Source organism: Camelina sativa, chromosome 4 (assembly GCF_030686135.1).
Source record: "Camelina sativa cultivar CO46 ecotype springtype chromosome 4, ASM3068613v1".
Lineage (NCBI taxonomy): Eukaryota > Viridiplantae > Streptophyta > Magnoliopsida > Brassicales > Brassicaceae > Camelina > Camelina sativa.
The window spans coordinates 29,003,162-29,030,777 of NC_141883.1; the positions used below are offsets into that span (position 1 = coordinate 29,003,162).

The following is a 27,616-nucleotide window of genomic DNA, read 5'->3' on the forward strand; positions in this document are numbered from 1 at the left end:
CTTAATTTATTCCCCTATGTCTAAAGTTTGCTTCTTGTTTCTTGTGTTTTACCAAAATTTGCTTCAAGAATTAGCTGCTTTGTAGGACTCAAGTGTTCTTATTGTTTCAGTTTCATATTTTTGAAATACATCCATTTGTTAGTAATTTCTTGGTGTTAGTTTGGCAATAAAGACTTTTTATAAATATTATTAGTATCCAATCATTGTTCTTATAAAATCTCCAAACAACAAATCTCCCCATTCAAAATCTAAGGGGAGATAAAGTCTATCTTGAGATTCAATTCAAAGTTAAAATAAACCTTTTGTGATCCATCCAATATCCAAATCAAGATCATATAGCAAGATAAACACCAGAACATTAAATTTGGAAAGTTAGTGATAAGATCATCACAACGGAAAAGTTCCAGTGTAGCGGATATGATCGAGTGTGGGACGCAGACCGTACTTACACACCGCTGCATTTGCTGCTCTGAAACCTCCTCCATAAGCTGGAGATGCATCATGAGCTATCTGATGCTTAAAGAACTCTCCAAGTTTCTTCTCCACGTTTGATTTCCCTCCTTTCTTGTTAGAAGACGATGATGATGATGGCGTGGCCGCGGATGATGTTGAAGGCAAGTTTCTTGATGAAGTATCTGAGAGAACCTCAGACTCAAGCCACATGTAAGAGAGGACTTGGCAGATTCCTTCCTCTACCTCAGGGTTAAGGTTCCTATACCCTAATAGAAACAAGAAATTAAAAGAACTTAAATGCTTTTAGTATGATATAACAACATTGATGGTGCATATAACAACATTGTAATATAATATGACTTAAATATATATATATATATATATATATATATACTTATTATAGTTATTTTGTAAAATGTTTTTAATTGATATATCTAAATCCAAAAGATGTATAGTATGTACCTTTGAGCCTTAGCCATCCGTGCATGAGCTCATGGGAGAGAATTGCTCCAGTTAGTAACCTTCATCCACAAAAGCCATTAGGTAAGTAGTCAATTACCTACTGTCAAAAAGCTAATCTGATAATTAAGTAGTATAGTACCTTGGGAGGCCGTAAAGAACTAAAATCGCAGTGACTTCACATTTTCGTATTAGCTTTTGAGGCTGAGTTCTCATACCAACAAGACGGTGAGCACCAAGTCTCGGTCTTCTAAGAACCTGCAAAGAACCAACAAAAAAAACAGAGCAAAATAAAATCATTGTTTAGACTTTAGAATCAGAAAGTAATTAAGTTCCCGAGGAGAGTTTGAAAAGACTTACACTTGTAACTGTTTGTTCTTCTGACAAGCATAACCCTCTTGTCTCAGGCATGTGATGGTATCCCTGTGTAACATACAGATCTTGTATTAACTCTAACTGTAATTTGATAGAAAGAATTTTTTTTGATATAAGTCGAAATATCAGAACTTACGTTTTTCTCTCCTACAATAGCATCATTGAGAGCTTCTCTTTGAACAAGAAGCATAGGAATCTGTTGATCAAGTTTCATGTACATTCCTTCGTAATAGTCTCTTATCGCGTGGTAAAGCGGTTGACACTCTCCAGTGTCGGTTATCGCGGTTTCCATACATTCTAAACACAAACTTCTCCCATCGTCTAACGTGTAATATCTCACATCCCATGACTTCATGATCACAACATACAAGTAAAAAAAACATACAATTGATTTGTAAAAAAAAATAAAAATAGATATGGACTTATGAATGATTAATATGTATTTGATTACCTCCAAGCGTTCACAGCTACAACAACGAGCGGTTTTATCGTATTCGTGAGCCGGGCAATACTTTTGGTTCCAAAACGGATGGCATCGATACTCGATCAAACCAGCATCATTAGTTGGAATCTGAGGAGAGCGATTATTAAAAAGTGAAAAAAATATATAGATGACGTTATATTTAAGAATCTAACAAGGTGATTGTATAGTTGCTTACAAAATGGTGACAAACTTCGCATTTGGGATGAGTAAGCTCTTTGAAACAAAGCTTATGATAGGGTTTGGTTCCTGACAGAGAGAACTTGAATCAAGAGAGAAGGCAAACACACAGAACCCTAGTCTGTTAGTAACTTCGAAACGACATTAACACAAATTAAGAGTATTATTATATAAGTACATGTCTGTATGTGTGTATATAATATATACCTCATGCTCAGTGATAGCGTAACCACAAGAGTGGCAACAGAAGCATTCAGGATGAAAGAATGTTCCCATGCATCCTAGATAGTTACCCATTCCAATATCACGATTGCAACCACCGCATATTCTACTAAAAATCACGCAAACAACATTACCAAATGTGCTATTGGAAAAAAGCTGCTTAATAATTTATATTCTCTAAGATAGTATTATCATCAAATCAATTTTTAAGAATTTATCTAATTTTTTTTCAGTTTAATAATTTTTATAATTTGCAATTCACGATTAAAAGTTAGATTAGGATAATTCGTGATGTGGAGTTTCTATGGTTGAACTAATTATGCTACTATAGTCTATATATAAACAACTCAAATTTTTTCTTTTCTATATATGAATATTCTTTAGATAAAGAGAATGTATTTTTTTCTTATAAAGAGAATATGTATTTTGTTATACCTTTGTCTTCGTCTGCATTGATAGGAAGGATCATAAGGTGGAATGAAGGATGATGGATTCAAGCCACCGTGAAAAGGCCTTGGAAAATCTCGATTGTTATCCGTAGACCAACCATACCCTGCGTATTTGATTTCACAATAAATAAAAAAAGTCAGTCTATTATCAGTGTAATAGAATAACGTTTTTAATGGACTAGTCTAATTTGAATTCATGAACGTAGATAGAGTTTACCATGTGGGCGCTTCCTGTCGTCGGCTAGAGAAAGTGAAATTGCACGGTCGAGTTCTTCTTTGTCCCGTCCGCCTCTCGACCGATCATCCTGTGATTCGTTATTCATTGACATGACCATCCAAAAAATTGTTTATAATGGCATCAAGAAAAAAGCTGATGAAATGAATTAGCATATTTCAGATTAGAATAATAATTCCACCACCAAGTTAATTATAATTTTCACCTTTTAAAAGATTCATATATGATCACAGCTAAAAATTACTGGTAGTGCTTAAGGGTATCAAATTAGGTTGACAGAAAAAGGTATCAAAATAGGCCACCTCAATCCAATCCCAACTCTATCATCAAGTACCAAATTTTTTTTGTGTTCATGGATTTAATTTATGGATTTAAATTCTATTCCTAACCAATGAGCTAGGTAGTTCAAAAAAAAATTGTTGTCTTTTTATAGAAGAATTAAAGTACCCTAATAGCTGACTATAAAAAAATTAGAAATAAATACTAATTAACAATCATAGTAAAGCATAAATAATAAATAACTATTATTATTAGAAAAGTTTATTCACATAACATTGGAATCTAATCCGCATTATTCATGAAAATGAATCGAAAATATCTCAACTCGGTAATAGAAAACCAATTACCAAAAGAAATTATCTCAACTTGGCCCATTAATTAATACTCCTTATTGAACCAAACTATAAACCGATCTCAAGGCCACATTGTCACATCATCTCATTTTGAGCATCAAAACCCAACGAGACTTATGACAAGTGAGAAATGGACCAACTCATTCATGGATGTGACAATCTTACAGAATGTACAAGACCCGTGATATTTCAAAGAAAACAAGTTTTAAAAAGAAAACAGTAGTAATATTCACGTGTCTTTTGTATAATGCTTTAATATGAATAATCACATGCCTATAGACTATAGTATACGTGTAGATTTCTAAAAAAAAAAAGATGTTTTAAATTAAATGAGTATACAATAATTTACCAAAGAAGAAGGAGGTAGAGGAAAGACCATATTCTCGTCCTCTTGAAACTGAGGAGGATAATGATTAGTGCGAGCTGCACCACTACCACCATTAGAGCCACTTTTGAAAAGCTTACTCACCCATTTCATCAACTTCCATCTCTTATCTCTATATGTCGACGAAGATGACGACCAAACTTCCCCTGATATAATCAAAACGTTAGGTTACACTTTGAAAACGTAGGAAGAAAGAAAGTAGACGAAAACGAACCGAAGATACAAGGATTGGAGATATGGCTGACACGAGCAACACCGTAGGAAGAAGAAGGAGAAGAAGAAGAAGAGGAAGAGGAAGAAGAATCCATGAAGGAGGAAAGAATGGCCCACACGTGTTTATATATCCTTGGAAACGTGTGAGTAAAGCGAAAACGACGGCCGGAGAGAGAAGCAAAGAAAAGAAGAGGAAGAGGAGGAAGAAGAAGAGGGAAGAGGGAAGAAGAAGAAGAAGAGGGAAGAAGAAGCTATAAGTCATTAAAATGTTAGTAGAGAATAAAAACATATAGGAAAAGAGAAGAAAAAAAAGAGAGAATCTTTGCAGAAGAGATCGGGCTAAAAAAAATTTAAAAAGAAAAAAGAAAAGGAAGAGATGCTTAGCTTCTGAAAGGAAAGGAACAGAGAGAAAGAGATGTTTTTTCTAAGAGAATATCTTTTTTTTTTTTTTTTTTTTAACATGTCTTTTTGGGTTTTGCTGAGGCGGAGAATCCCTCAAACAACGGTGTTGCGAGGAGGAGGATAGTTGAAAACTTGTAATTTTTTCTTTTGTATCATTTAAATTATCAAAATACCAAAAAAGTGAGTTTTGTGTTTACGAAAAGTTAAAAAATTCTTCTTTTTTGGGTTTTGATGGAGACCGCTTGTCCCGTTGGTTCTAACTTTGGTTTAGTTTGATTTGTTTTTTTTTTCATTTGTTTTGAAAAAGAGTCAATTGGCACGATAGACCTAAAATGATAGAAAGATTTAGACATCATACATGTTAAATAAACTGTTGTTTTGACGTTATATACGAACTAATTATAAGTTTATAACACAATGTATACGCTATACCGGCTTATTACAAAAGTCCTATAGTGTAATCTAATACACGATAAAGATGCGCTTTTGCAACGTTAGCACACAGACAACTTTAATATGGCAATTAAAACTTTTATGACATACAAACGACGGACCAACCCTTTTATCTATATTATTATAATCTGAGGCATCAATCTAATAGGAAGGTCGTGACCGGCGATGACGCAGCAAAGGTGAAAGAGGCTTCAAAGTGGAATCAGACACCCAATTTTTACAGAACAAAAGCCTAACCCTATTGCCATTTTTTAAAGTTATTTTTCTTGAGATTACATTTTTTTATGAATCAAATTAATATTGTGGGTTAAAGACAGCATCAGAGATCAAATCTAGCTTTTTTTTTTCTCAGGGACAGTTTCCACCTTGAGATCTGACCATTTCTTTATCAACTTGCTAAAGTCGATCTCTGTATGGACGATCCATAACTTATTTTTATTAAGGCTGCTTATTTTTGGGAATCCTCACTTAAAGAATACTGATCTTTTCTTTCTTTTCTTATCAAGTTATATATATAGTTTATCTCAAGTATATATAATTATATACCCCATAATATATTTAAGTTAATTTTCACCAGAAGAAGAAAATGTTAAATATAAGGAATGGAATGAACGAATGTGTTTAATTAGTTTATACCTCATTTCCTATATTGCATCACTATATTCGTCAGTTAATCTTACAATTGAAATTGGTTGAACAAATGTGTTTATCCTAGTTCAACACGAATTTATAGAAACTTTTCTATCCAAGACTTAGCAAGTTGTTTAAATATGATAAAATTACTGTAACAATATATACGTCGAAGAAAAACGTGAGGCTATTGGCTGAGATTGAGTAGCCGATGCACAGAAGAAAAATCCAAGATCCGATGCATTTGTCTTTAATCATGCACCTAAAAATCCAAGAATTTACTTTTCTTTTTATCTCATGCATGCATGAGACATCTTATCCAAGATATTACAAATCGTTTAACTTTGTACCTGTAAAGATTTTTGTTAGGTGAAAAAAATAAAGCCTCGAGAGAAGAAGAAACGTGGAGTTGAGTTGGAAAGAATAAAAATCAAAAAACTTTTCAGTTTTCTTTAACAAAAAAAAAAAACTTTACGATCGAAGAGAAAAAGAAAAGAGAAACTGTTCATTGCACTATGGGCTCTTTTAACCCTCAATACAAAGTAACCTTGTAGTTGGACTAACACACGGCCCATTAACAATTGAGATATATAGCCCATTTGTGGACTTTTAGAAACGACGTCGTCACTTGTCACTTGTCATTCATCATCCCCATCCCATCCCTCTGGGTTTTTCTTATTTCAAAGGTTTTTGTTTATTTTTAGTTAATTTTCGTCTCCGTCTCCATCACTTTTTTTTTTTTTTTCTTTGACAAAAATGTAAAATTTATCATAAAATCAATTCGAACTTCAAAAAAAAAGTGTTTGCGCGTAATTTCTTCTTTATATTTTTTTTTTCCTTTTTTCACTGATTGTTTTGCATTTGCTTTTTTTTTTTTTTTTTTTTTTTTTTGAGGTCGAAAAAATTAGGGTTTTTTTTTTTGGGTGGGTTCTGTTAATGGCGACGACGACGGGGCAGCAAACGGCGATTGACACGGCGGTTCTTGATGATATAATCAAACGACTCACGGAGGTTCGGTTAGCTAGACCGGGAAAGCAAGTCCAGCTCTCGGAAGCTGAGATCAAACAGCTCTGTACTACAGCTCGAGATATTTGTCTTCAGCAACCCAATTTGCTTGAGCTTGAAGCACCCATCAAAATTTGTGGTATTGTTTTGTCTTCCTAAATTTGATTTTAATTGTCGAACCGAATTGAATTTTTAGGGTTCCTATTGTTTGTCTTCGCGAGTGTGTGTGAACTTAATGGGTTTTTTTTTGGATAATGTTGTTTGACCACTTTCCTCTGATTGGTGTTCTGAAGAATCTGAATGAGAAATGTTTTGGCTTTTTGTGGATTGTGATTGAGTGGTTAGGCCTAGTTTAGCTTCTTGCTGGTGTTTGAGATTTGAATAGATTAGAGAACAATGGAGATTTCAGAATAAGAGTATCTACCTCTTTGTTTTGCAATGCTATTTTCATTGGAATTGTTGAAAACATCATTTTGATTATGAGATTGTTTCAGTATAGTGATTTGTGGTGTGAATGAATTTTTAACCAGGTGACATACATGGGCAATATAGTGATTTGCTGAGGCTGTTCGAGTACGGTGGCTTCCCTCCTAGCGCTAATTATCTGTTTCTCGGGGACTACGTGGACAGAGGCAAACAGAGTCTTGAAACAATATGTCTTTTACTAGCTTACAAGATCAAATACCCTGGGAACTTTTTTCTACTGAGAGGAAACCACGAATGTGCTTCTATCAATCGGATTTATGGGTTTTATGATGAATGTAAAAGGAGGTTCAATGTGAGGGTATGGAAGGTTTTCTCAGATTGCTTTAACTGTCTTCCTGTTGCGGCGCTTATAGATGACAAAATATTGTGTATGCACGGTGGACTTTCGCCGGAGCTTAATCATTTGGATGAGATTAGGAACTTGCCTCGTCCTACTATGATTCCGGACAACGGGCTGCTCTGTGATTTGCTTTGGTCTGATCCTGGGAAAGATGTTAAAGGATGGGGAGCGAATGATAGAGGGGTTTCATACACCTTTGGTCCTGATAAAGTCTCTGAGTTTCTTACGAAACATGATCTTGACCTTGTTTGCCGTGCCCATCAGGTATATATTTCGATCATGTCACTCTTTGATTCTACTACTGCTTTTGTGATGTTAACAAGGAAGTTGAAATTTCTGATGATGGCAGGTCGTGGAGGATGGCTATGAGTTCTTTGCTGATAGGCAACTCGTGACGGTGTTTTCAGCTCCTAACTACTGTGGCGAATTTGATAATGCTGGTGCAATGATGAGCGTGGACGAGAATCTTATGTGCTCATTTCAGATTTTGAAGCCCGCTGAGAAGAAGACCAAATTCATGATGTCCACAAAGATTTGATCCTTCAATTGAGGTTAGTCAATAGACTGTCCTTTGCAAAAACCAAAACGAAACAAGTGAATGAAAGGATTTTCTCTGTCAAACTTTAATTTCCATGGGTCATTTCAGTTTTCCTTCTTATCACAGATGGATTTGGCTATGCTTGAGAAATCGATATTGAAGATTTGGCGTTAAAGTGTGTACTGATGATGGTAGTGAGAGCTCTTGGAAAGGAGCAAGACCTTGGTCTTCTAATCTTTTTTCCCCAAACTCACTCTCTGCATATTTTTACTTCTCTTCTTTTATGGGCTTTTTTTAGATGATTTCTATCTGCCTGTTGAAAAGCACATAGTTGGTGTGTACATGCATATGATCGTTTCTTGGATTTAGGACACCAGATGAAATGATTGATTGAAAAATCAAAAGTTAAGTAAGATGAGCTTTGTCTCTTAAGCATGATGTGAAAGTGAATATAAGTAACGCATATGGACATCTTCAATTAATCATCATAAAAATCGAATGAGAATCTAAAATTACACAAGCACAATTTTCACCCATATTCATGTGAAGTAGAAGAAGAATGTGGGCTATTGAAATAAACCAAGAAATGGCCACTCGTTTTGGTCAAATCGTATGTGAAGTGATATTGATATATGATCCGTTAGGGCATCTGTACTCGAGTAACGGTGACCATTTCTCAAAAAAATAAATAAAAATTATTTTTTTTCCAAATTTTCTTTTTTATTTAATTTTTTAATATTTGTACCATAAAACAATTGACAGCTGTCTTATTTGATGAGAGAACCGTTTCTCAAATTTCTTCCTGAAGTATCGATCCTCCTACTTTCCTCTTCTCTCTCTTCTGTTTATTAATTTTTTATTAAAAGTATTTGGAAGAGTATCTCCCAGTGGAGATGACCTTAGGTGGACTCTGGAAATAGAATAGAATATAATTATTAGAGGGCATGAAATTGTATGATGTTCTTTGTTGTGGATGAGAAGTAAACACCGAAGCCATAAGCTCGTAAAAGTAACTTTTTTTTTTCCTGTTGCAAACGGGAACCAAAACCACATGTATCCAATTCCTTAGACATTTACTATGTCATTATCATATCTTTGAATATGTTCATATTCTTAGTCCATTTCCTCACTAAAAGTTGGACGACGTATCCTTTGATCATAGTATCCTCAAACATTTCCTACATAGTATTGTGACCATGTCATATTAGCCTCAACTTCCCATTGTGCCATTATATACATTATTATTTAGGCCTTCGATTGAAAACAAAATATTTCAAAAGAAAAAAGCTTACTTTAAATATTTACTTTTTATAAACATTTTCGTAAATTGAAAATAAGCGTTAGACGTAAAGGGCAGTTTTCAACCATTGCCTTTGGCATGCAAGTTTACAATTTTTTTTTTCTTTTGTGTGTGTGGGTTCATTTGAAAGAAGATAATAAAATATATAGACTGACGTAAACACAAACAAACAATTGAAAGATGATTGTTACTATCTGACCAAATTGTGCTCGAGCTGGACCTTACAAGTTTCATTGAACCAAGCATTTATTATACACATGTGCGTCAAACCTCACGTTTTCTTGACTTGTCACTTGAATCAATACCGTATACTCCTGATTTATAGTAAAAATACATTTTTTCCATCATGGAATTTCTCAAGAATCACCAGAAAATGCATGCAACTTCATTAATAAGGGAATAAGATTCTCATAAATTGATTGATAAGCCTTTGCACGATGAAATGTTTGGTTTCAATCTTCTCCTCCAATTTTCCTCTTCTTCACTCCTTTTTGGTCCCAATCTCCTTCATGAACTTTCTCTATAAATAGAGGCATCAAGCATTAACATGCACTGCAACATAACTTAAAAAAAATTAGAGTGATATATATAACCTTAAAAAAAAGAGTTGACAAAAAAAGCCTTAAAAAAAAGAAATATAAAGATTGTTCCAGTGAGTGAGTGAGTGAGGGATGGCAACATCTTTTCGTACCTTCCTCTTCCTTCTTCAACTGCTACTCTTTTTCGTTGCTTCTTCTGCGGAAGCAAACGACCCGCGAGAGGTGAGAAAAAAATTGGACCTTTATCTTTACACATTCCTCACACTAATCCGAACCCTTTCTCGTGAATATATTTGTTAATTAAATAATTAATAATAGTAAGTCTTGTTTAATTGACATGCACTAATCAGAATCACTATTCCGTTTTGCTTTTATTTTCTTTTGTGCATCTTGCTTGACATACATACACGTAGTCCTACTAGTTTCCCATATCCAATGTTTCTATTTCTATTTTAGGACAATGGTAGCATAAAGAATAATGTTTGGATTTTGACATATTTTAAAACCTCTTGCTTTGTATGGCACAGACATACCTTGTGCAGATGAAAGTTGGAGGGCATCGATATGGGTCAAGTTCCGGTCACCAAGAACTACTCGGCGAAGTTCTTGACGACGATAGGTTTTAATTTTGCCTTATATATTCGTTATAAATCATATCGGTTTTGATGACATGTATAGGTCAAAATTCCCGGGAAAACTAATTAATCGTTTTGTATTTCAACACATGCAGCACTATAGAGGATGCATTTATCTACAGCTATAGTGAGAGTTTCACCGGTTTGGCAGCAAGACTCACACAAAGTGAATGTCAAAAGCTGAGGAGTAAGACCTCAATTGCTTCGTCACGTTTGCGTCTCGATTTATTTTATATATACATCATTACAATATTATAACACGTAAACGGAAAAAAAAAATTATAGCCTAGTGGTAGAACTTAATTGATGTGTTGTAATAACGGAGGGATGGTGTTAATGCTTGATGTAGGGAGGAGAGAAGTATTGGAAGTGTCGCGTAGCAGAGACCTAAAGCTTCAAACGACAAGATCATGGGACTTCATGAATCTAACATTAGAAGCTGAGCGAAATCCCGAGAATGAGAGTGATTTGGTGGTGGCTGTCATCGACACGGGCATCTGGCCTTACTCTGAGGTCTTCAGTAGCGACAGCCCTCCTCCTCCGGGTTGGGAAAACAAATGCGAAGATATAACTTGCAACAAGTACTATACATTTATCAACCGTTCTCTTTTTCATTATATTTTCTTTTAGTATCGATCTTGGTTTAGTACGTACTCATAGATCCGTGTGGGATTAGTTTGGGTTCAAAATTTACATTATATAAACATTTAGTTATGATGAAAATTAAAAGATTTTTTTTTTCTCAAGCTGACATGGTTATTAGAAATCTTGGAAGTGTGAGAATTAATCTTGCTACTGAAAACTGCAATTGCAGCAAGATCGTTGGGGCTCGATCATACTACCCGGGCAAAGAAAAGTACAAGTGGATTGAAGAGAAATCGGTGATTGACGTGACGGGACACGGCACACACGTAGCCTCCATTGTTGCCGGTAGGAAAGTAGAGAAGGCGAGCTACTTTGGGCTAGTGGAAGGCACGATGAGAGGTGGTGTTCCCAACGCAAAGATCGCCGTTTACAAAACATGTTGGAATGTAATAAGATTAGATGGTACAGAGGGTTCAGTTTGTCGAGAACATGATGTCGTGAAGGCAATAGATCAAGCGATCTTGGACAAGGTCGACATCATCTCGTTTTCTCAGGGGTTAAAATATACTCTGCTGCAAGAAGATAAAATCTCGTGGGCGTTCCTGAGAGCACTTAATAATGGAATTTTGACTTCAGCCGCCGCCGGGAACACTGGGAACTATTATAAGGTCGCCAATGGCGCACCTTGGGTCATGACGGTTGCAGCGAGCTTGAAAGATAGATTTTTCGAGACTAAGTTGGAACTGGAAGGAGAAGATGAGCCAATTGTAGTAAGTAAAAACAGATATGTTTCTTGATTCGCAAGTATCTCCCATTAGGCTTATTGATCACTTTCAAAATAGTCTCCCAATGAATTTATTTTGTTATGCAACCAGGTGTACGACACGATCAACACCTTTGAGACACAAGATTCTTTCTACCCACTTTTGAGAGAAAAAGCGCCCGCTGAATTAATAAGAAAACGTGAACTCATCGCTGAGTAAGTCCTCCTCATAATGAAAAACCCTTAATGTATATGTTTTAAAAGAAATAGAACATCAGTTTATATATGCTTTGAGTAAAATGATATTTGCAATTGACTTCTATGTATATCATATATAGTACTGTTTGTTTAATGGAAACGTTTGCTTCTCAGTTGTAGGAGCAAAAGTCCCCCAATCTCGTCTAACGATGAGAACGACGAAGGAAAAGATGTTATCTTCCCATTCTCAAAAATCAAACTCTTGGACAAAGCGATTAAAGAGAGAGCGAAAGGCGCAATCGTATTGGGAAAGAAACGTTATGACTTCAATGAGACGAAAAAGTTACAGTTTCCTATCGCTTCTATATTTTTGGACAAAGTAAAGAAAGCTAAACTAGAGGAGTACTATAGAAAATATCCAAGGTAACGATTGTTTTTATTTTATTTTCATGGTAGCGATATTCATTACTAATCGTGATATAACTATCGCTTCTATATTAGTCATGACTAATCGTTTACTCCACAAAGTTAAAAAGAAGAAGAAAAAAATGAACTTTGGTTTTTATTGATTCCTATATATTACAGCAAACGTTCAGTCAAAATCCACAAGACGGAAGAAATTCCACGAGAAGAGGGATGGGTTCCAACTGTTGCTAAATTGTCGTCAAAGGGTCCTAATTGTGATAAGTTCCTAGCAAACATTCTAAAGGTAATTTTTATTTTTCGTGTATCACACCTCGACTTGATGATTGATCACTATAAAAGAAAATGAATATATATGGTTGGAATCTCATATATGGAGTTTTGTTTTCAGCCCGATATAGCTGCTCCAGGGTTAGACATCATAGCGGGATGGCCTGAGAATGTGAATCTTACGTCAGACGTCCCCTCCAACGACTACCGCCATCTAAGATTCAACATAATGTCAGGAACTTCCATGGCTTGCCCTCACGCCACTGGACTTGCCTTGTACCTCAAGTCATTCAACAATTCTTGGTCTCCGTCCGCTGTTAAATCTGCCCTCATGACCACTTGTATGTTCGAACACCAATCATATCTATCTATCTATCTGTGTATGAGTGATATAACTAATTAGTATTTTTGTAGTATATTTATATTAGTATTGTTTTATTTCTCTTTGCAGCCACGGAGATGACAGATGAGGGGAATGAATTTGCATACGGGTCAGGTCACTTAAACGCTACAAAAGTCCTAGACCCGGGTTTGGTCTACGAAACACATTACCAAGACTACATAGATTACATGTGCAAACAAGGTTACAACACAGAGAAGCTAAGATCAGACGCTGGAAGCGACAAGATAGATTGCTCCAAGACAGAGATAGACCCCAAAGCCGACCTCAACTATCCAACCATGACGGCTCGAGTCCCCCTCGATGCCCCATTTGAAGAAATCTTCCGTAGAACGGTCACCAACGTTTACGACGGAGAGTCCACTTACCGCGGGGAAATCAACTACCGGGGTGATAAGGACTTTGACAATATCATTGTGGATCCTCCACAGTTACAATTTAGTGAGTTGGGACAGACCAAGACTTTCACGGTGACTGTCACCGGAACATCGAAGCCGAATTGGAAGGCGGGGAAGGCGTTTATGACAAGGAACACGTGGCTCACGTGGACGGAAATCGATGGTTCTCGCAAAGTCAGGAGTCCCATAGTCATATACTCTGTTAAGGAACCCGAAGCTTGCAGTTTAATTCCCAAGACCTAAACATGCCACACAGTATAGTTTATATATCTAGTTAATAAAAGACTATTCGAGTCTTAATTAATGATACCCGGTGATAACAAGTGTCGTGCACATTAAGTCATGGTCCCTCCGTTGATAACAAGTGTCGTGTACTAAGTCATGATCCCTCCGTTGGTAAAAAGTAAAAACCTAATAAATATATTACGAAATTATTATCTCTCACAAGACAAATTTGATTTCTGATATTACGTTTAATAATACTATATTTTATTATTTTTATTTGAGGTGAAATTCTGTTTTTTATGCCATTAATACACATTAAAAAAAAAACAATGGAACACTAATTTCAATATAGGAAAAAAACCTTAAAACGAAAATTAATTCAAATAGAGGGTAACTAAAACACATTTTTGTTTCAAAATATAAATGTTAGTTATCATTTTTCATGCGAGTTAAGAAAAATAAACTAAATATACTTTAATGTTCATATATAAACAAGTGACTTTGTATTTTGTTTCTAATTCATAATTGAGAATGGGAAGTTAAAAAGTGGAAAACAACGCTCAGAAGGGAGTCTAATTAATAATTACAAATGCGGTTATAAACGCTAGCTCACAATATGTTATAGAACTTATATAGCTAACGCAATTTTGGCCTAACGTTTTCATTGCTCAACTCTATTTAGAATTATAGTTACAGTACAGTTTATTCCATCCAAATTTCAAGTCTGTTTATTATATCTCTCAATATATTTCTTAGCTATTTTATTGAAATGGTTTCCCAAATGTTCTTGATTTTCTTAGCAATTTCAGTTTCCGTCGTATGTGCGGGTAGAACATTGGGGCCATCTCCCCACAATACGCTAATGAAGGTACTTCTTTTAGTTTTAATTATTCATATGATTTTTCTCTAAATCTAATGTTCCTCAAAGGCAAAGCATAAATATTTTATCGAATGTAATACACAGATTTATGTTGTCCATGTTGATTTTGGATCGTTTCATGGTGACTGTAAGCAATACCAACAACTTCTCAAGAAGGTGGTTCACGGAAGGTAATTAGAAATTTCTAATGAGTAGATTAATAGAAAACGAAAAAAAAAAAAGAAAAAGAAAAATGATTCGAAGATGTATTTGGTTTTGACTTTTTTTTTTTTTTTTTTTTCATCAGGTCACCTGAAGATGCTTTTGTATATTGCTACAAGTAAGTCATTAGTGGGTTTGCAGCAGAACTCACCCATGAAGAGGCTGAGAAATTAAAAGGTGCGTTTGTTCAACAAAGAAACGATAAAATACATTTACTTAATGCAAAAAACACACACACACACACACATTAAAAACGAGTTTTGATTGTTCTGCTAGTACTGCTGGTTGTGACCAATCTCTGATTACAGATCCAACCAAAATTATGTCGTACTAACAAATTGTAAAAGTGAACAACCAAAATTATAACTGTAATTTCTAAATGTTTTCTATTTATCCTATATAATTGTGTGCAGGTGAGCAAGGGATTTATGGTGTAGATGAAGAAATTATATACTCCATAGACGTCGAACCCTCTAGCCGTCATAGGTTGTTGCCGAATGATATTAATAACCAGTTATTTAAAATTGTAAGGGTTCTTCTTTTGGTTCGGTAAATTACACTTGTAAGGTTCACTTGAAATCTTGGAAAGAACTAAAACAAAATATGATTTGATATGAATGAAATGCATTATAAAGAACTAAAATTCAATCGTCCAGATTTGTTGGATCCTAAAGCCCAACTCTAAACAGTTCTGAAGCTTATTTCATTTAAAACGTTTGCCATAATAGCCCAGCCCAAAAAAGTTTAAGACGATTTCATGAAAACTATAAAATAAATAAAAATTGGTCAATGAACACAAAACATAGATGTTCTTCAATTTCATTCCCTTTAACCCAAGAAAGTGAAAAAAAAATATATATATATATATATATATGTACATGAATTACTTAACTAGAGCTGTGAATTATTTAGGCTATTTAGGTTGTCCTAACCCTAAGTATTAAATATAGCCATATCACTAGTAGGTTTGTATCATATAGCCACAAAAATTTGTTACAAAAAAGTGAATAACAAATAATAGCTACAAAATATTACAAATTAGTGACAAAATGTAAGATAATAGGTATTGTAGCTAATTGGTTACTAAATGTAGCTATATAATTACAAATACTAACATAGATAATATTGTAGCAAAAATGTTACACATTTAGCAACACAAAATATTGTAGCATTGTGGTACACAACAGTAAATGTAACAAATTCGTAGCAAAAATATGTGACCAAATTTAGCTACAAAAGAATTCCTAAATTTCGACCAAATTTTTGACAACATAAATGGTCAAAGAATTTTGTGACCAAATTTCGACAAAATTTTGATAAAAAGTTAAAACTGTCAGTAATTAGTCAAAACTTTTTTTGAGCAATTATTTTGGTCGAAAATTAGTAATTAGGTTCACGACATAATTACTAAACCTAGATCTGCTTTGAGACGCCGACTTACCAATACAAGAACAAAACAACAACGATGCCTCTCACTCTCTCAATTTCTTTGCTGGACGTTTCTCTATTGAGTCTCAATTTCTTTGACTAAGATGGATTTTGTGAATTTATGATTGTTCCAATTATTATAAAACTTGATTAGACTCGATGGGGGGGGGTTTGACTATTGATTTGTCGATGCTTGTAAAGAAAGGGAAAGATTGATTTTTGCTCTGAATTCTCGATGCTTGGAGGGACGATTATGGGTTTTGAGAGTCCAATTATTATTGTTTCTTCACTTTCCAATTTCTAAGGATCGCTGAGAAAGAAGAAAATATTTTTCTGAAGAGACCCAAGATGGATCGGTACAATCTAACTCGCTTTCCCAATCTGAAATGAACGAGCTTTTTTCCAGGTAAATAAAATATTACATAAGAAATTATGGGTCATTGTGAGTGTAATTATCTATCTAGCTTAAGAAACAAAATTCATTGGAAAGATGAGTTTGTATTATAAAGGTAAATAATAAAAATTTAGCAAGAACCTAACACTGTATGTGGTTTGATTGTAATCTTTTGGAAAAGATAATGTATCATGTTTCCGTTTAACAAGTATGTACGCTTACATTTAGGAATGCCACCTTGCTAAATTGATTTTTTTTTTTTTATCTTTCAGGAGATTAAGGATAATATAGGAAGTCGTTTTCGCTTCGGTAGTCTTCCACACTTAAACAAATCCTCCTCTAAATTCTCAGATACTTCTAATTTGGTAATGCAAGAAGAGTTGAAGGCTGCGAACTTAAAGATATTAGAAATGGAGAAAGCACAAGCAGAACAAGCTAAAGCGCAGGCTGAGCAGGCAAAAGCGCAAGCACGGCAAGCCAAAGAGATTGATTATTTCAGGATAGTGTTATTCAAACAATTTCCCTACTTGGTTCCTCCAAGTGTTGAGGCTTTGGATGGAGATGATAATTAGTATGTATTGACTTTTCTTTTCAAGAAAAAATTCAGTTTTGAATATAATTTTGTAAAAAACCAATTTTGGCCATTTTATAATATGAAGTATTCGACCTCATTTGGGTCAGTAATATAGAAATTTTCGACCAATCAGGTGGTCGATAATTATTGACTAATTTATTCATCATGAGATTTTGACCTTTTTTTTTGTCGTAATTATTTTTGACTACCATACTGGTCATAAATTTTTGACCATTTGGTCAGTATTCTCGACCATTTTATTGGTCAAAATTAGTTACAAATATATATATAGCAATTAGTAGGAATGAATACAAATTAACTGTGTAGCAAATTTGCCACCAAGAGTTACGATGTAGAAATTTGCTACGATGATATAGTTACTAAGTTTATTTGTAACTAAAGTGTAACAAATATGTTTTTGCTACAAAATATTTGTTATATCTACAAAATATATAGTAACTATACATGTCAACTTTGGTAGTGTATAATCAACTAGAAAATGAACTCCATTTTTACAAATGCAATGTCGTCAAATGTTTGAATTTGAACTTATAATCCACTGGGGTACACGTATAGGATTCCTTTTCTGGATAAGAAAAAAAAGGAGCAAGTGCTTCTTGTTGAGCTTTAGGGAAACACAAGGAACACTAAAGTTTTGTCATCTCTTTTTTTGTTTTATACTGTTTAGGTCTTGTTATCTATTAATTTGTGTTTTCTTAAATTTCTGTATATCTCGATATACTCATTTATTCCGCATATTATATTTCTTCTTTACTACATCAATTCGACTAAAATAATTTAAACGGATAAAATGGATGAGAAAGCTGTGATGAAGGCCATTATGGCATCATCCTTGAAAGAAAGTATGTGTTCTTTATTCATGGAGAAATCGGGATCATCTAGGTCTAATGTTCGGTTTGAATATGTTATTTATTTATGAGTTATAGCTCGTTTACAAGTTTGTATACTATTTCTATTGAAAAAAAAAATGTGTACCAACAAAATATGAAAATGCTGATAAATTAAGCAATATAAATAATTTATGTAGCCTAAAAAAACGTCTAACATAGATATCAAATATAAAAACATTCGAAATAAAAGACAGGTTTCTAACTTGTAAATTGAGAATATCAACTTACTATACATTATCAATCAACCAGCCAAAATAAGATATGCGCAAAAGATACCCAAGTCCGAATCCTACTTATTACTACAATTACTATGTGCAATGTATCTAAGGATCCTAACCATGCGAAAAATATATGCAATGTCAACTAAGCATAATAAAAGATCCAAACAGTATATATATGATCCAAGGTTGGGGAGCAGAGAGCATTTGTAGCTAAGAGTTTCTTTAATTTAACCCTCAAGCTATGGCTCTCATTGACTGTCTGGTAAGGGATCTAATCCTCTTTTCAAAAGGCTGCCTCTCTCTCATCTTTAATCCCTATCTCTATATCAAAGTCTTTTTGACATTCTTGATGTCAATGGTGTCCATTAGTTGAGAAAGTTACAAATGGATGATATGTGATGATGATGGTGAACATGTCATAAGCTCCTCAAGCCCCATGAAGGACACGTCTCATCCCATTCAATCTTTCTTTTTACATTTTTCCTTCTTTTTTTGCAGTCGAATTATTCCTTGCGTAAGAGTAGCGTATACCAATGGTTTATACTTCGATTTAATTTACATTGTACTGATAATTCTAAGTGTTTGTTAGATAATGATACAACGGATCATGCATGCGCTGTATATTTGCAGAGATTGTTTAAAAAGGCATAGTCAAACAAACAATCGATAAAAAAAGAATATTAGGACAAATACCCATCACACGTATTGACATTATGTTCTATCGGTTAAGTTCTTTTTTTTTTTTTTAATGTTAACAAAAGATTAGCTGAGTCACATACACAATATTATGCGGAGATACAATATTATGCGGAGATGTGCGCGCATGGCATGCCAAACAATCAGCTTTTACATTTGCATTTCTATGAATAAAAAAAAAAAAAAAAAAAAAAAAAAAAAAATTCCTCCATGTCCATCTTGATATCGGTATGTCGAAAACGGTTAAATTTCGTTCAATAGATTCACAAAACGTTTATTCTTTGTATATGGTCTAAATATTGGGTTTTTTCTCGTAGTGTTAAATGCTATGACTTAGGCTTTATGACGACGAGTATATGTAGAAGAACTCACTTTTTGTTCGCCTTAGGCTTCCTCAACCTTAAGCACAGCTTCTAGTTTGTATTCCTTTTTCAATTAAACATCATCACCTGATTTTAACCGGAGTGCGAAATGTATTTCTAATTTATATATTTTTAGATTAAAGGTTTTTTTTTTTTTGGGACAAAGAGATTAAAGGTTTAGTTTCATAATCTCTTCAATATAAAAGCAATTCAATGTCCGTTTGTAAATTCCAAAAGATCTTTGATAAAAACACTAAAAGTTGAGTTTTCATAAGTGCAAATGCAAATGTAAGTACTAAAACAAAAACCATAGGAAATTTTCCTAGTCGACCCAAAGCCTCAATTTGATTATCACACCCAAGAGATTTATTGTTGTATATTGTATTTGAGAGTTCAGACTGATTTTAATTTAAGACAAGATAGAATTACTTTGTCTTATATATGTCATGTGGAAGATTCAGAATGGAAAGTTTTGTAAAATTTGGGATATTCTACTTTGAATTAAAGGACACGATAATTGTGTTTAAGAATACAAAATGAATAAATTAGCCTTAATAATATTCAAATGAGATTTAAAAGCTATTCGTACACTAATAATAGATCATTTGTAAAACCATCAATATTGGTGTCTACCCCTTAACATAATTAGCAAAGTTTTTTTTACGAATTTTTATTTTATGTATACAGCCACTCAGCAAGTGTCTTGATTGGCGATTAATTGGTTGATTAGTCCGATCGATAATCAAACAATTTTAATGTCAATCATAAAATGCTTCCAGAAATGGGATATCTTTTATGGCACGGAATTACCCAAACGAAATTAGAATAATGGTTTCTTAATATTCCTTCAAATACAGTCAAAGGTGTGCAAGTGGTTAACAGTGTCTATAAATAAGCTCATAGGAGAGTGAGTAAGTCCCACCATACCTTCCCAACACAAACAACTTCTCAAGGTAACTTCTCGTTTCCTTCCTTTATCATTTGAACATATATCAGTTAGCTACAAAGAACTAATCCTTTAGCATATAAAACACATTAGTACGCACACACGCAAGCAAAAACATAAAGTTAAAAAGAGCTTGCGGTGATGGACAAGAAAAAGTCAGTATCTGGTTCCTCTTCATCTTCTTCATCTTTGGATCATCTTTTCGGTCCAAGAGTCTCTCCTTCGTCTTCTTCATCATCAACAACAGGATTGTTCAATTCTATTTTCCCACCAACCTCAACGGTATGAATCAGTATCATCATCATCATTCTATAAAAGATATACATCGTATTCACAGAAATTTCCTTTGTTCTCAACTCAAGGAGACGCAAGCAAACTTGGCAAGTCGAAATGGAGCTGCCAAATATCCACCTACAAATTTGGGGATTCCAAGTGAGTTTACTCTAGTTAAGAGTTTTGGACGTGTTAGTCCTTTTAAATAAAATTAATCTTTTTATAGCAAAATAAAATAAAATTAATCTACTACACCTAAAGGCTAAAACTAAGAATGAAGTACATAACACAACGCTTAGTTATTAAAAGTGAGAAATGTGGATAATGGGGTGCAGATGAGAGAGGAGAAAGGAGCAAAAATAAGGAGAGAAAGAGTTACCAAAATGAAGAAACACAACCACCATGCAACTTGAGCTCATCCATATACTATGGAGGCCAAGATAACTATTCCTCTTCAACTACCAACCCTGATGCTGTAAGTCCCCCACTTTCATTACCACAATATTTTTGTTGCATATCGACAAAAACACTAGAACTCGGATTAGGTTTCCAAGCAGAGAATTCACATAATACAAGAAAATTGCGTTTTCAAAACGGAAGTGGATATATGAGCTATATACGTTTTGTCATATAGTATATATTCATTTGGATATAATATATCTAAGTCTACATCTACTTTTGCAAATGCCCCATTGTATTAACTCTAATAATCTAGCTAATTCTGAATTATACAGTATAAGAAAGATGGAGAGGAAGGCGATTCTGAAAGTGCTCCAAGAGGAAACTGGTGGGATGGTAAAACAACAACATTTTTTCTATTATATAAATGCAGTCTCTCATTTTTTTTTTTTTTTTTTGATATACTAATATTACATGATTGATCGTTTCTATATACTATCTTTTAAATCAAAATATGCAGGATCGCTTTATTACTAATTAGCAAACCCTAGCTGATGAAGCACGATCGATAACGGCGTAAGTGGTAACTGGTAAGGTACATATAAGCATATATAAACATCATAGATACTTGCGTATGCCTCACAGGTTTTCCAGTTAGTAATATCTCTTTGATACCGTTCACTCGCAGGGACCTTAATTAAGTGAATATGGAAGTTGACGTATCCAAATATATTATATCTACAAATGTAAACTAAAAAACTTGTGAAAGTATATATTAAGGATCAATCATAATCACTGATTGATACTCATTTATATTACGTATCTTCCCTTTATGTAAAGTGTATAATGTAATTACTTTCTCTCTAAGACCCTAGCTAGATCTCTACTTGTATATAACTCGGTGTTGTATTCACAATTATATATTAATAACATAAATTTTTTACATGGTATCAAACAGTCTACGATCCATAGATCTGTAACTCTCTCCGTCGTCAATTTTTTTTTTCCTTCAATTTTCTGCAGTTATATCTGCTTCTCCTTCCATCACCGACACTCTCACCTCCAATAATGTTTCTCTCCTTATCATCAACATGGCCAATGTCACCAAGCTCATTCCCACAAATTATCTAATGTGGAAACTCCAAGTTTCTGGCTATGGTTTGCTTGGTTATCTCGATGGATCCATCGTGATTCCATCTGCCACTACCACCACCAACGACGTCACGCTACCCAATCCCGAGTTTGATCTTTGGAAACGTCAAGATAATCTGCTGTATAGTTCCCTCTTGGGGTTTATCTCCCTTTCCGTGCAGCCACTTCTCTCTCGGATTACTTCCTCCGCTGTGATCTGGACAACTCTAGCTGAGACCTACACTCAGCCAAGTCGTGGTCATGTTCAACAATTGCGTGATCAGCTCAGACTGTGGAAGAAAGCTGATCGTACCATCGATGAATATTTTCAGGGTCTTACCACTCATTTTGACACTCTTGCTAACCTTGGCAAACCGATGGATCATGAAGATCAGATTGAGCTCATTCTTGATGGTCTTCCAGATGACTATCGTCTCATTGTTGATCATATTGAGAGTCGTGATGCTCCACCTTCACTTGCCTATGTGCATGAACGCTTGCTTAACCGAGAAGCTCGTCTTCTCTTTGTCTCGGCTGCGGTTCCGTCATTGCTTCTTGTCACGACTAACGTTGCCACCGTCGCAACAACAACAACAACAACAACAATTCCAACAACAACTACACTCGTCACAATGCCAACAACAACAGGCAGCGATACTCACCAAATAATGGTTCTCACAACAATCAGCGAGGTTCTCACCCCTATCAAGGTAGATGTCAGCTGTGCAATGTTCACGGTCATTCAGCAAAGAGATGTCCTCAACTTCAGCGTCACTCCTCCTCCTCCTGCTTGTCGCAGCAGAGTCCGTTTACACCATGGCAACCCCTTGCCAATCTAGCGATTGGTTCTCCTTACAATGCTGATCTGTGGGTTCTGGACAGTGGAGCTACTCATCACCTCACCTCTGACCTGCAGAATCTTGCCTTGCACTGTCCCTACACTGGTGGTGAAGATGTTGTGATTGGTGATGGATCTGGTCTTCTCATCACACATACGGGTTCAACAATCCTCTCTACTCTTTCTAAATCTTTTGAGTTGGAAAACGTTTTATGTGTTCCCAATATACATAAAAATCTCATTTATGTTTACCGGTTCTGTAATGCTAATCAAGTCTCCATTAAATTCTTTCCGGCTTGGTTTCAAGTGAAGGATCTCAGCACGAGGGTCCGGTTACTCCAAGGCCAAACTAAAAATGATTTGTACGAGTGGCCAATCTCCGCATCTCAAGCTGCTGCGTTCTATGCTTCACCAACTCCAAAGACGACTCTTTCTTCTTGGCATGCCCGTCTTGGTCATCCGTCCGCTTCGGTGCTACAAACAATAGTCTCTCGTTTTTCTTTACCATTGTCTTCTTCTGCTTCAGCTCCTTTGTCTTGTTCGGAGTGTCTCCTTAATAAAACTCACAAGTTATCATTTGCATCTTCTTTTATTACCTCAGTTCGACCACTTCAATATTTGTTCACTGATGTTTGGACATCACCTGTTGCCTCTGTTGACAATTTTAAGTATTATCTTATACTTGTGGACCATTTTACAAGGTACACATGGTTTTATCCCCTACGAAACAAATCTGTTGTTCAGAGTGTGTTCAAAGCATTCAAACCTCTGGTTGAAAATCATTTTTGGGAAACGACTCAAACCTTATATTCTGATAATGGTGGTGAGTATATCGCTCTCCGTGGCTATCTCGCTTCCCATGGCATCTCTCACTACACTACCCCGCCACATACCCTGGAGCACAATGGTATTTCTGAGAGAAAACATCGTCATATTGTCGAAACTGGTCTTGCTTTACTTTCACAAGCTTCCATGCCTCTCCGCTACTGGTCATATGCCTTCTCCACTGCGGTCTATCTCATCAATCGACTCCCAACTCCGAGTTTGTCCGACATCTCACCCTATCATAAACTCTTTGCGGTACCACCAAATTATAACAAGTTACGAGTTTTTGGTTGTGCTTGCTTTCCCTGGCTTCGTCCATATACAAGTCACAAGCTCGATGCTCGCTCCAAACGGTGTGTCTTCCTTGGTTATTCATTAACTCAAAGTGCCTACTGCTGTCTCGATGTTCAATCTGGTCGTGTCTATGTCTCAAGGCATGTTCAATTCCTCGAGACTGACTTCCCCTTCCGCTGTTCTATCCTTGCTCCTGCTACGTCTGATAATGGTCTCACACCGTCCGCATCTGTCATTCCGCTCGTACAATCGTTCGCCCCGTGCTTAGATCCTCACCACCCCTCTCTATCTCCATCGCAATCCACATCATCCGCCAATACCACCACTGTTCCAGCAACTCCTTTGCCGCTCAACGCCTCTCCTCCTTTGGTTCTATCTCCGGCGGTCTCTTCGCCCTCTCCGGTAAGTCTTTCGTCTCCTATCTCTTCCTCTTCGATATCTTCTCCATCTTCCTCTAAGCCTACTGCTCCCACAGAAAATGGGCCGCAACCCACGGCCCATACCTTACAACCACCTCCAAATTCGGTCCCACAACCAAATAACTCTCACCAGACCCAAACACAAACACGAGTCCACCAACAAAATTCAGTCACTAACCAAAATGATTCTTCAACCTCACCTTCGTCCCCTACCCGATCTGTAACTTCCGATTCATCGTCTTCCTCCAACACACACTCTGCTCCGGCCAATGCTCAAGCACCACCACCACCACCAACCAACATACTATTAGTCACGGCATCTCTTCCTTCAACACAAACGGCATCTCTTCCTTCAACACGGCATCTCTTCCTTCAACACAAACGGAACCCCACACTATTAGTCAAGCCATTAAGGATGAGCGTTGGCTTCGTCCTCTCACCGATGAAATGAATGCTAAGCTACGCAATCATACGTGGGATCTTGTACCACCACCATCTCCGAGTGTCACCATTGTCGGTTGCCGTTGGATCTTCACCACCAAATACAATCCTGACGGTTCCCTTAGTCGTTACAAGGCCAGGTTAGTTGCCAAAGGTTATACTCAACAACCCGGTTTAGACTATATTGAAACTTTTAGTCCTATAGTTAAGTCTACCACAATCTGTATTGTGCTTGCGTTGTTCTGAACTGTGACTGGCGAATCCGATAACTTGATGTTAATAACGCATTTCTTCAAGGTCATCTCACCGAAGAGGTCTACATGTCGCAACCTCCAGGATTTGTTGATCAAGATCATCCTCACTATGTGTGTAAACTTAGAAAGGCGATATACGGTCTTAAGCAGGCTCCTAGAGCTTGGTACACTGAACTGCGAAACTATCTTCTCACTGTGGGCTTTGTTAATTCACTGGCAGACATGTCTTTGTTCATTCTACGGCAGGGACGCTCAATTATCTATATGTTAATATATGTTGATGACATATTTGTCACTAGGAATGATAATGAGTTACTCAATCGTACACTTGATGGTCTTGCCACAAGATTTTCGGTTAAGGATCATGAGGATTTGTCTTATTTTCTTGGTGTCGAGACTACACGGACACCCTCTGGCTTACACTTGAATCAGCTACGGTACACCATTGACTTACTGACCCGCACAAATATGCTTACTTCCAAACCGGTTCACACTCCTATGGCCACTACTCCGAAGCTCCAGCTCAACTCGGCAACAAAGTATCAAAGTCTGGTTGGCAGCTTACAATATTTATCTTTCACTCGACCTGACATCTCCTATGCCGTGAACAGATTATCTCAATACATGCATTCTCCAACAACATCTCATTGGCAAGCTGTCAAGCGCTTCCTCCGCTATCTTCAAGGTACTTTAACGCATGGGATATTTCTCAAACGACAAAACTCTTTGTCTCTTCATGCATATTCTGATGCAGATTGGGCTGGTGATTCTGATGATTATGTCTCCACCAATGCATATGTCCTCTACATTGGTCACAATCCAGTCTCATGGTTTTCGAAGAAACAGAGAGGAGTTGCTCGCTCATCTACGGAGGCTGAGTACCGTGTAGTCGCCAATACCTCCTCCGAACTTATATGGGTTTGTTCACTACTTCAGGAGCTTGGTATCCGCTTACCTCTTGCTCCAACAGTTTATTGTGACAATAAGGGTGCTACCTACTTGTGTGAAAATCCTATTTTCCACTCTCGTATGAAGCACATTGCTTTGGATTATTACTTTATACGCAATCAAGTTCAATCGGGAGCCTTAAGAGTTGTTCATGTGCATACCAAGGATCAGTTGGCTGATGCTCTCACCGAACCACTACTTCGTACGGACTTTACCACTCTCTCAAACAAGATTGGAGTTACGCCTTGCCCCTCCATCTTGAGGAGGCGTATTAAGAATCAATCATAATCACTGATTGATACTGATTTATATTACGTATCTTCCCTTTATGTAAAGTGTATAATGTAATTATTTTCCCTCTAATACCCTAGCTAGATCTCTACTTGTATATAACTCGGTGTTGTATTCACAATTATATATTAATAACATAAACCTTTTACTGTATATATGTCTTAAAAAACATCATATGAAAGAGAAAGTAACAAACAAACAAAAAAAGAGTGTATATCTTAATGTATAAAAGATTAAGATGAAACTATTGACAAAAAAAAAAAAAGATTAAGATGAAACCAATGTCAATATAAAATGGCTTTGACATGTTGGTTCTTTATGTTTCGACAAAGGCAACAAGTTTAGGCAAGTCTCTTTGTAATGAAGTCGACGTCTGTCCAAAAGTCTTTGTATTAAAAAATTGAAATGTAATCCAATATCATGCTGTTTCGTATGTAACTATTTTATATCATATTCATAATTTTATATACGTAATCAAAGTCCAATAGTACGAAATCGAACATTGCTGAGCGAAGCGAAGAACAATGACGACAAAACGTTTATAAGGACAGCCTCAGAGACGGCCCAATAGTCCATGTTGGGCCTCAGGTTAAAAAGGAAGAAGGAGAAAAATTATAAAAAACGCCGTTGCCGGGGATCGAACCCGGGTCACCCGCGTGACAGGCGGGAATACTTACCACTATACTACAACGACTTTGTTAACTGGACTCAATAAAATAGTTTAATGTACTAAGAGAACAAAATGACACATTGATATTGGAAAGTCTTAAAGAGTGAAAATTAGAAAATTCATCAAATCAAAATTTTTGAATCGTTAGCGTAATATTTATTTATTTAGTAAATAAAATAGAGTTTTAAACAATAATATTACGAAGAACTCATTTCATTGTCTTATAAGTTTTTGTTTGTATACTTTTAAAAATCCGTTGACACGATAAAATACAGACTCTCATTTAAGAAGACGTACGTATCTATAAAGAAGCTTACACAGTCTGATAGGGCCTAAGACAAACTGTTATGCTACATCAGACGTTATCAACATGTGGAAAAAAGGGTGAAGAAGAGAGGGCAAGGGAAACGATGAGGAAGAATAGAATATGATGCTCTGATTTTAGTAGTTCAACTTATTGATTTTGGAAAGTTTTTTAGGCCATATCAGGTTATCAAAAAAATCTGGACAACATAAAAACGTACATTTATCTCATATATTCAGTAC

At 35.7% G+C, this 27,616-nt stretch overlaps 4 protein-coding genes, 1 long non-coding RNA gene, 1 other non-coding gene and 1 pseudogene across 13 annotated transcripts; 5 read left to right on the forward strand and 2 right to left on the reverse strand.

The window, feature by feature from the left end:
- Nucleotides 1–174: 174 nt before the first annotated feature.
- LOC104782442 (protein DA1-related 2) lies at nt 175–4,487 on the reverse strand. Of its 6 annotated transcripts, none has more exons than XM_010507373.3 (12): nt 4,086–4,487; nt 3,836–4,017; nt 2,837–2,924; nt 2,606–2,723; nt 2,156–2,276; nt 1,947–2,030; nt 1,739–1,858; nt 1,424–1,636; nt 1,273–1,335; nt 1,055–1,170; nt 916–974; nt 175–719 (listed from the first exon to the last, which is right to left on the reverse strand). In XM_010507373.3, exons 1-12 carry the CDS (start codon nt 4,177–4,179, stop codon nt 388–390), a joined length of 1,590 nt encoding a protein of 529 aa, XP_010505675.2. In that variant the 5' UTR covers nt 4,180–4,487; the 3' UTR covers nt 175–387. The 6 variants fall into 6 exon arrangements, with proteins under 6 accessions (XP_010505675.2, XP_010505674.2, XP_010505676.2 ...); XM_010507372.3 differs by having other exon boundaries at nt 2,156–2,279; nt 4,086–4,466; XM_010507374.3 differs by having other exon boundaries at nt 2,156–2,279; nt 3,863–4,017; nt 4,086–4,347.
- Nucleotides 4,488–6,186: 1,699 nt separating this feature from the next.
- Nucleotides 6,187–8,370, forward strand: LOC104782443 (serine/threonine-protein phosphatase PP1 isozyme 4). 2 transcript variants are annotated; one of them, XM_010507377.3, is made up of 4 exons: nt 6,187–6,713; nt 7,105–7,664; nt 7,750–7,951; nt 8,047–8,370. In XM_010507377.3, exons 1-3 carry the CDS (start codon nt 6,506–6,508, stop codon nt 7,936–7,938), a joined length of 957 nt encoding a protein of 318 aa, XP_010505679.1. In that variant the 5' UTR covers nt 6,187–6,505; the 3' UTR covers nt 7,939–7,951; nt 8,047–8,370. The 2 variants fall into 2 exon arrangements, with proteins under 2 accessions (XP_010505679.1, XP_010505678.1); XM_010507376.3 differs by having other exon boundaries at nt 8,065–8,370.
- A 1,289-nt stretch (nt 8,371–9,659) lies between these two features.
- On the forward strand, nt 9,660–13,880 carry LOC104782444 (subtilisin-like protease SBT4.1). Its single transcript, XM_087511748.1, has 10 exons — nt 9,660–9,999; nt 10,305–10,396; nt 10,508–10,599; nt 10,762–10,993; nt 11,227–11,767; nt 11,873–11,976; nt 12,133–12,381; nt 12,544–12,667; nt 12,773–12,992; nt 13,103–13,880. The coding sequence occupies exons 1-10, from the start codon at nt 9,910–9,912 to the stop codon at nt 13,690–13,692; spliced, it is 2,334 nt and encodes a 777-aa protein (XP_087367874.1). The 5' UTR covers nt 9,660–9,909; the 3' UTR covers nt 13,693–13,880.
- A 563-nt stretch (nt 13,881–14,443) lies between these two features.
- Nucleotides 14,444–15,308, forward strand: LOC147946303 (subtilisin-like protease SBT4.2; annotated as a pseudogene).
- An 898-nt stretch (nt 15,309–16,206) lies between these two features.
- LOC147946304 (uncharacterized) lies at nt 16,207–17,269 on the forward strand. The gene is made up of 2 exons (XR_015596201.1): nt 16,207–16,589; nt 16,850–17,269. It is a non-coding gene; the product is annotated as an uncharacterized LOC147946304 (long non-coding RNA).
- A 2,961-nt stretch (nt 17,270–20,230) lies between these two features.
- Nucleotides 20,231–21,909, forward strand: LOC104782445 (uncharacterized). 2 transcript variants are annotated; one of them, XM_087511750.1, is made up of 7 exons: nt 20,231–20,294; nt 20,381–20,569; nt 20,650–20,719; nt 20,896–21,035; nt 21,295–21,355; nt 21,480–21,549; nt 21,648–21,909. In XM_087511750.1, the coding sequence occupies exons 2-6, from the start codon at nt 20,429–20,431 to the stop codon at nt 21,494–21,496; spliced, it is 429 nt and encodes a 142-aa protein (XP_087367876.1). In that variant the 5' UTR covers nt 20,231–20,294; nt 20,381–20,428; the 3' UTR covers nt 21,497–21,549; nt 21,648–21,909. The 2 variants fall into 2 exon arrangements, with proteins under 2 accessions (XP_087367876.1, XP_087367875.1); XM_087511749.1 differs by having other exon boundaries at nt 20,262–20,569.
- Nucleotides 21,910–27,022: 5,113 nt separating this feature from the next.
- TRNAD-GUC (transfer RNA aspartic acid (anticodon GUC)) lies at nt 27,023–27,094 on the reverse strand. Its single transcript has one exon. It is a non-coding gene; the product is annotated as a tRNA-Asp (tRNA).
- Nucleotides 27,095–27,616: the final 522 nt, after the last annotated feature.

Excerpts from the sequence above, each read along its gene's own strand:
- LOC104782445 (XM_087511750.1), top strand. The coding sequence starts at position 20,429 with ATGGACAAGAAAAAGTCAGTATCTGGTTCCTCTTCATCTTCTTCATCT. Across the intron at positions 20,720-20,895 it reads TACAAATTTGGGGATTCCAA|ATGAGAGAGGAGAAAGGAGC; the intron begins GTGAGTTTACTC and ends AATGGGGTGCAG. Across the intron at positions 21,036-21,294 it reads CAACTACCAACCCTGATGCT|TATAAGAAAGATGGAGAGGA; the intron begins GTAAGTCCCCCA and ends TGAATTATACAG.
- LOC104782444 (XM_087511748.1), top strand. The coding sequence starts at position 9,910 with ATGGCAACATCTTTTCGTACCTTCCTCTTCCTTCTTCAACTGCTACTC. Across the intron at positions 11,768-11,872 it reads GAGAAGATGAGCCAATTGTA|GTGTACGACACGATCAACAC; the intron begins GTAAGTAAAAAC and ends TTATGCAACCAG. Across the intron at positions 11,977-12,132 it reads AAACGTGAACTCATCGCTGA|TTGTAGGAGCAAAAGTCCCC; the intron begins GTAAGTCCTCCT and ends TTTGCTTCTCAG.
- LOC104782443 (XM_010507377.3), top strand. The coding sequence starts at position 6,506 with ATGGCGACGACGACGGGGCAGCAAACGGCGATTGACACGGCGGTTCTT. Across the intron at positions 6,714-7,104 it reads AGCACCCATCAAAATTTGTG|GTGACATACATGGGCAATAT; the intron begins GTATTGTTTTGT and ends ATTTTTAACCAG. Across the intron at positions 7,665-7,749 it reads TTGTTTGCCGTGCCCATCAG|GTCGTGGAGGATGGCTATGA; the intron begins GTATATATTTCG and ends TGATGATGGCAG.
- LOC104782442 (XM_010507372.3), bottom strand. The coding sequence starts at position 4,179 with ATGGATTCTTCTTCCTCTTCCTCTTCTTCTTCTTCTCCTTCTTCTTCC. Across the intron at positions 2,925-3,835 it reads CTCTACCTCCTTCTTCTTTG|GATGATCGGTCGAGAGGCGG; the intron begins GTAAATTATTGT and ends AACGAATCACAG. Across the intron at positions 1,637-1,738 it reads GTAGCTGTGAACGCTTGGAG|TCATGGGATGTGAGATATTA; the intron begins GTAATCAAATAC and ends GTGATCATGAAG.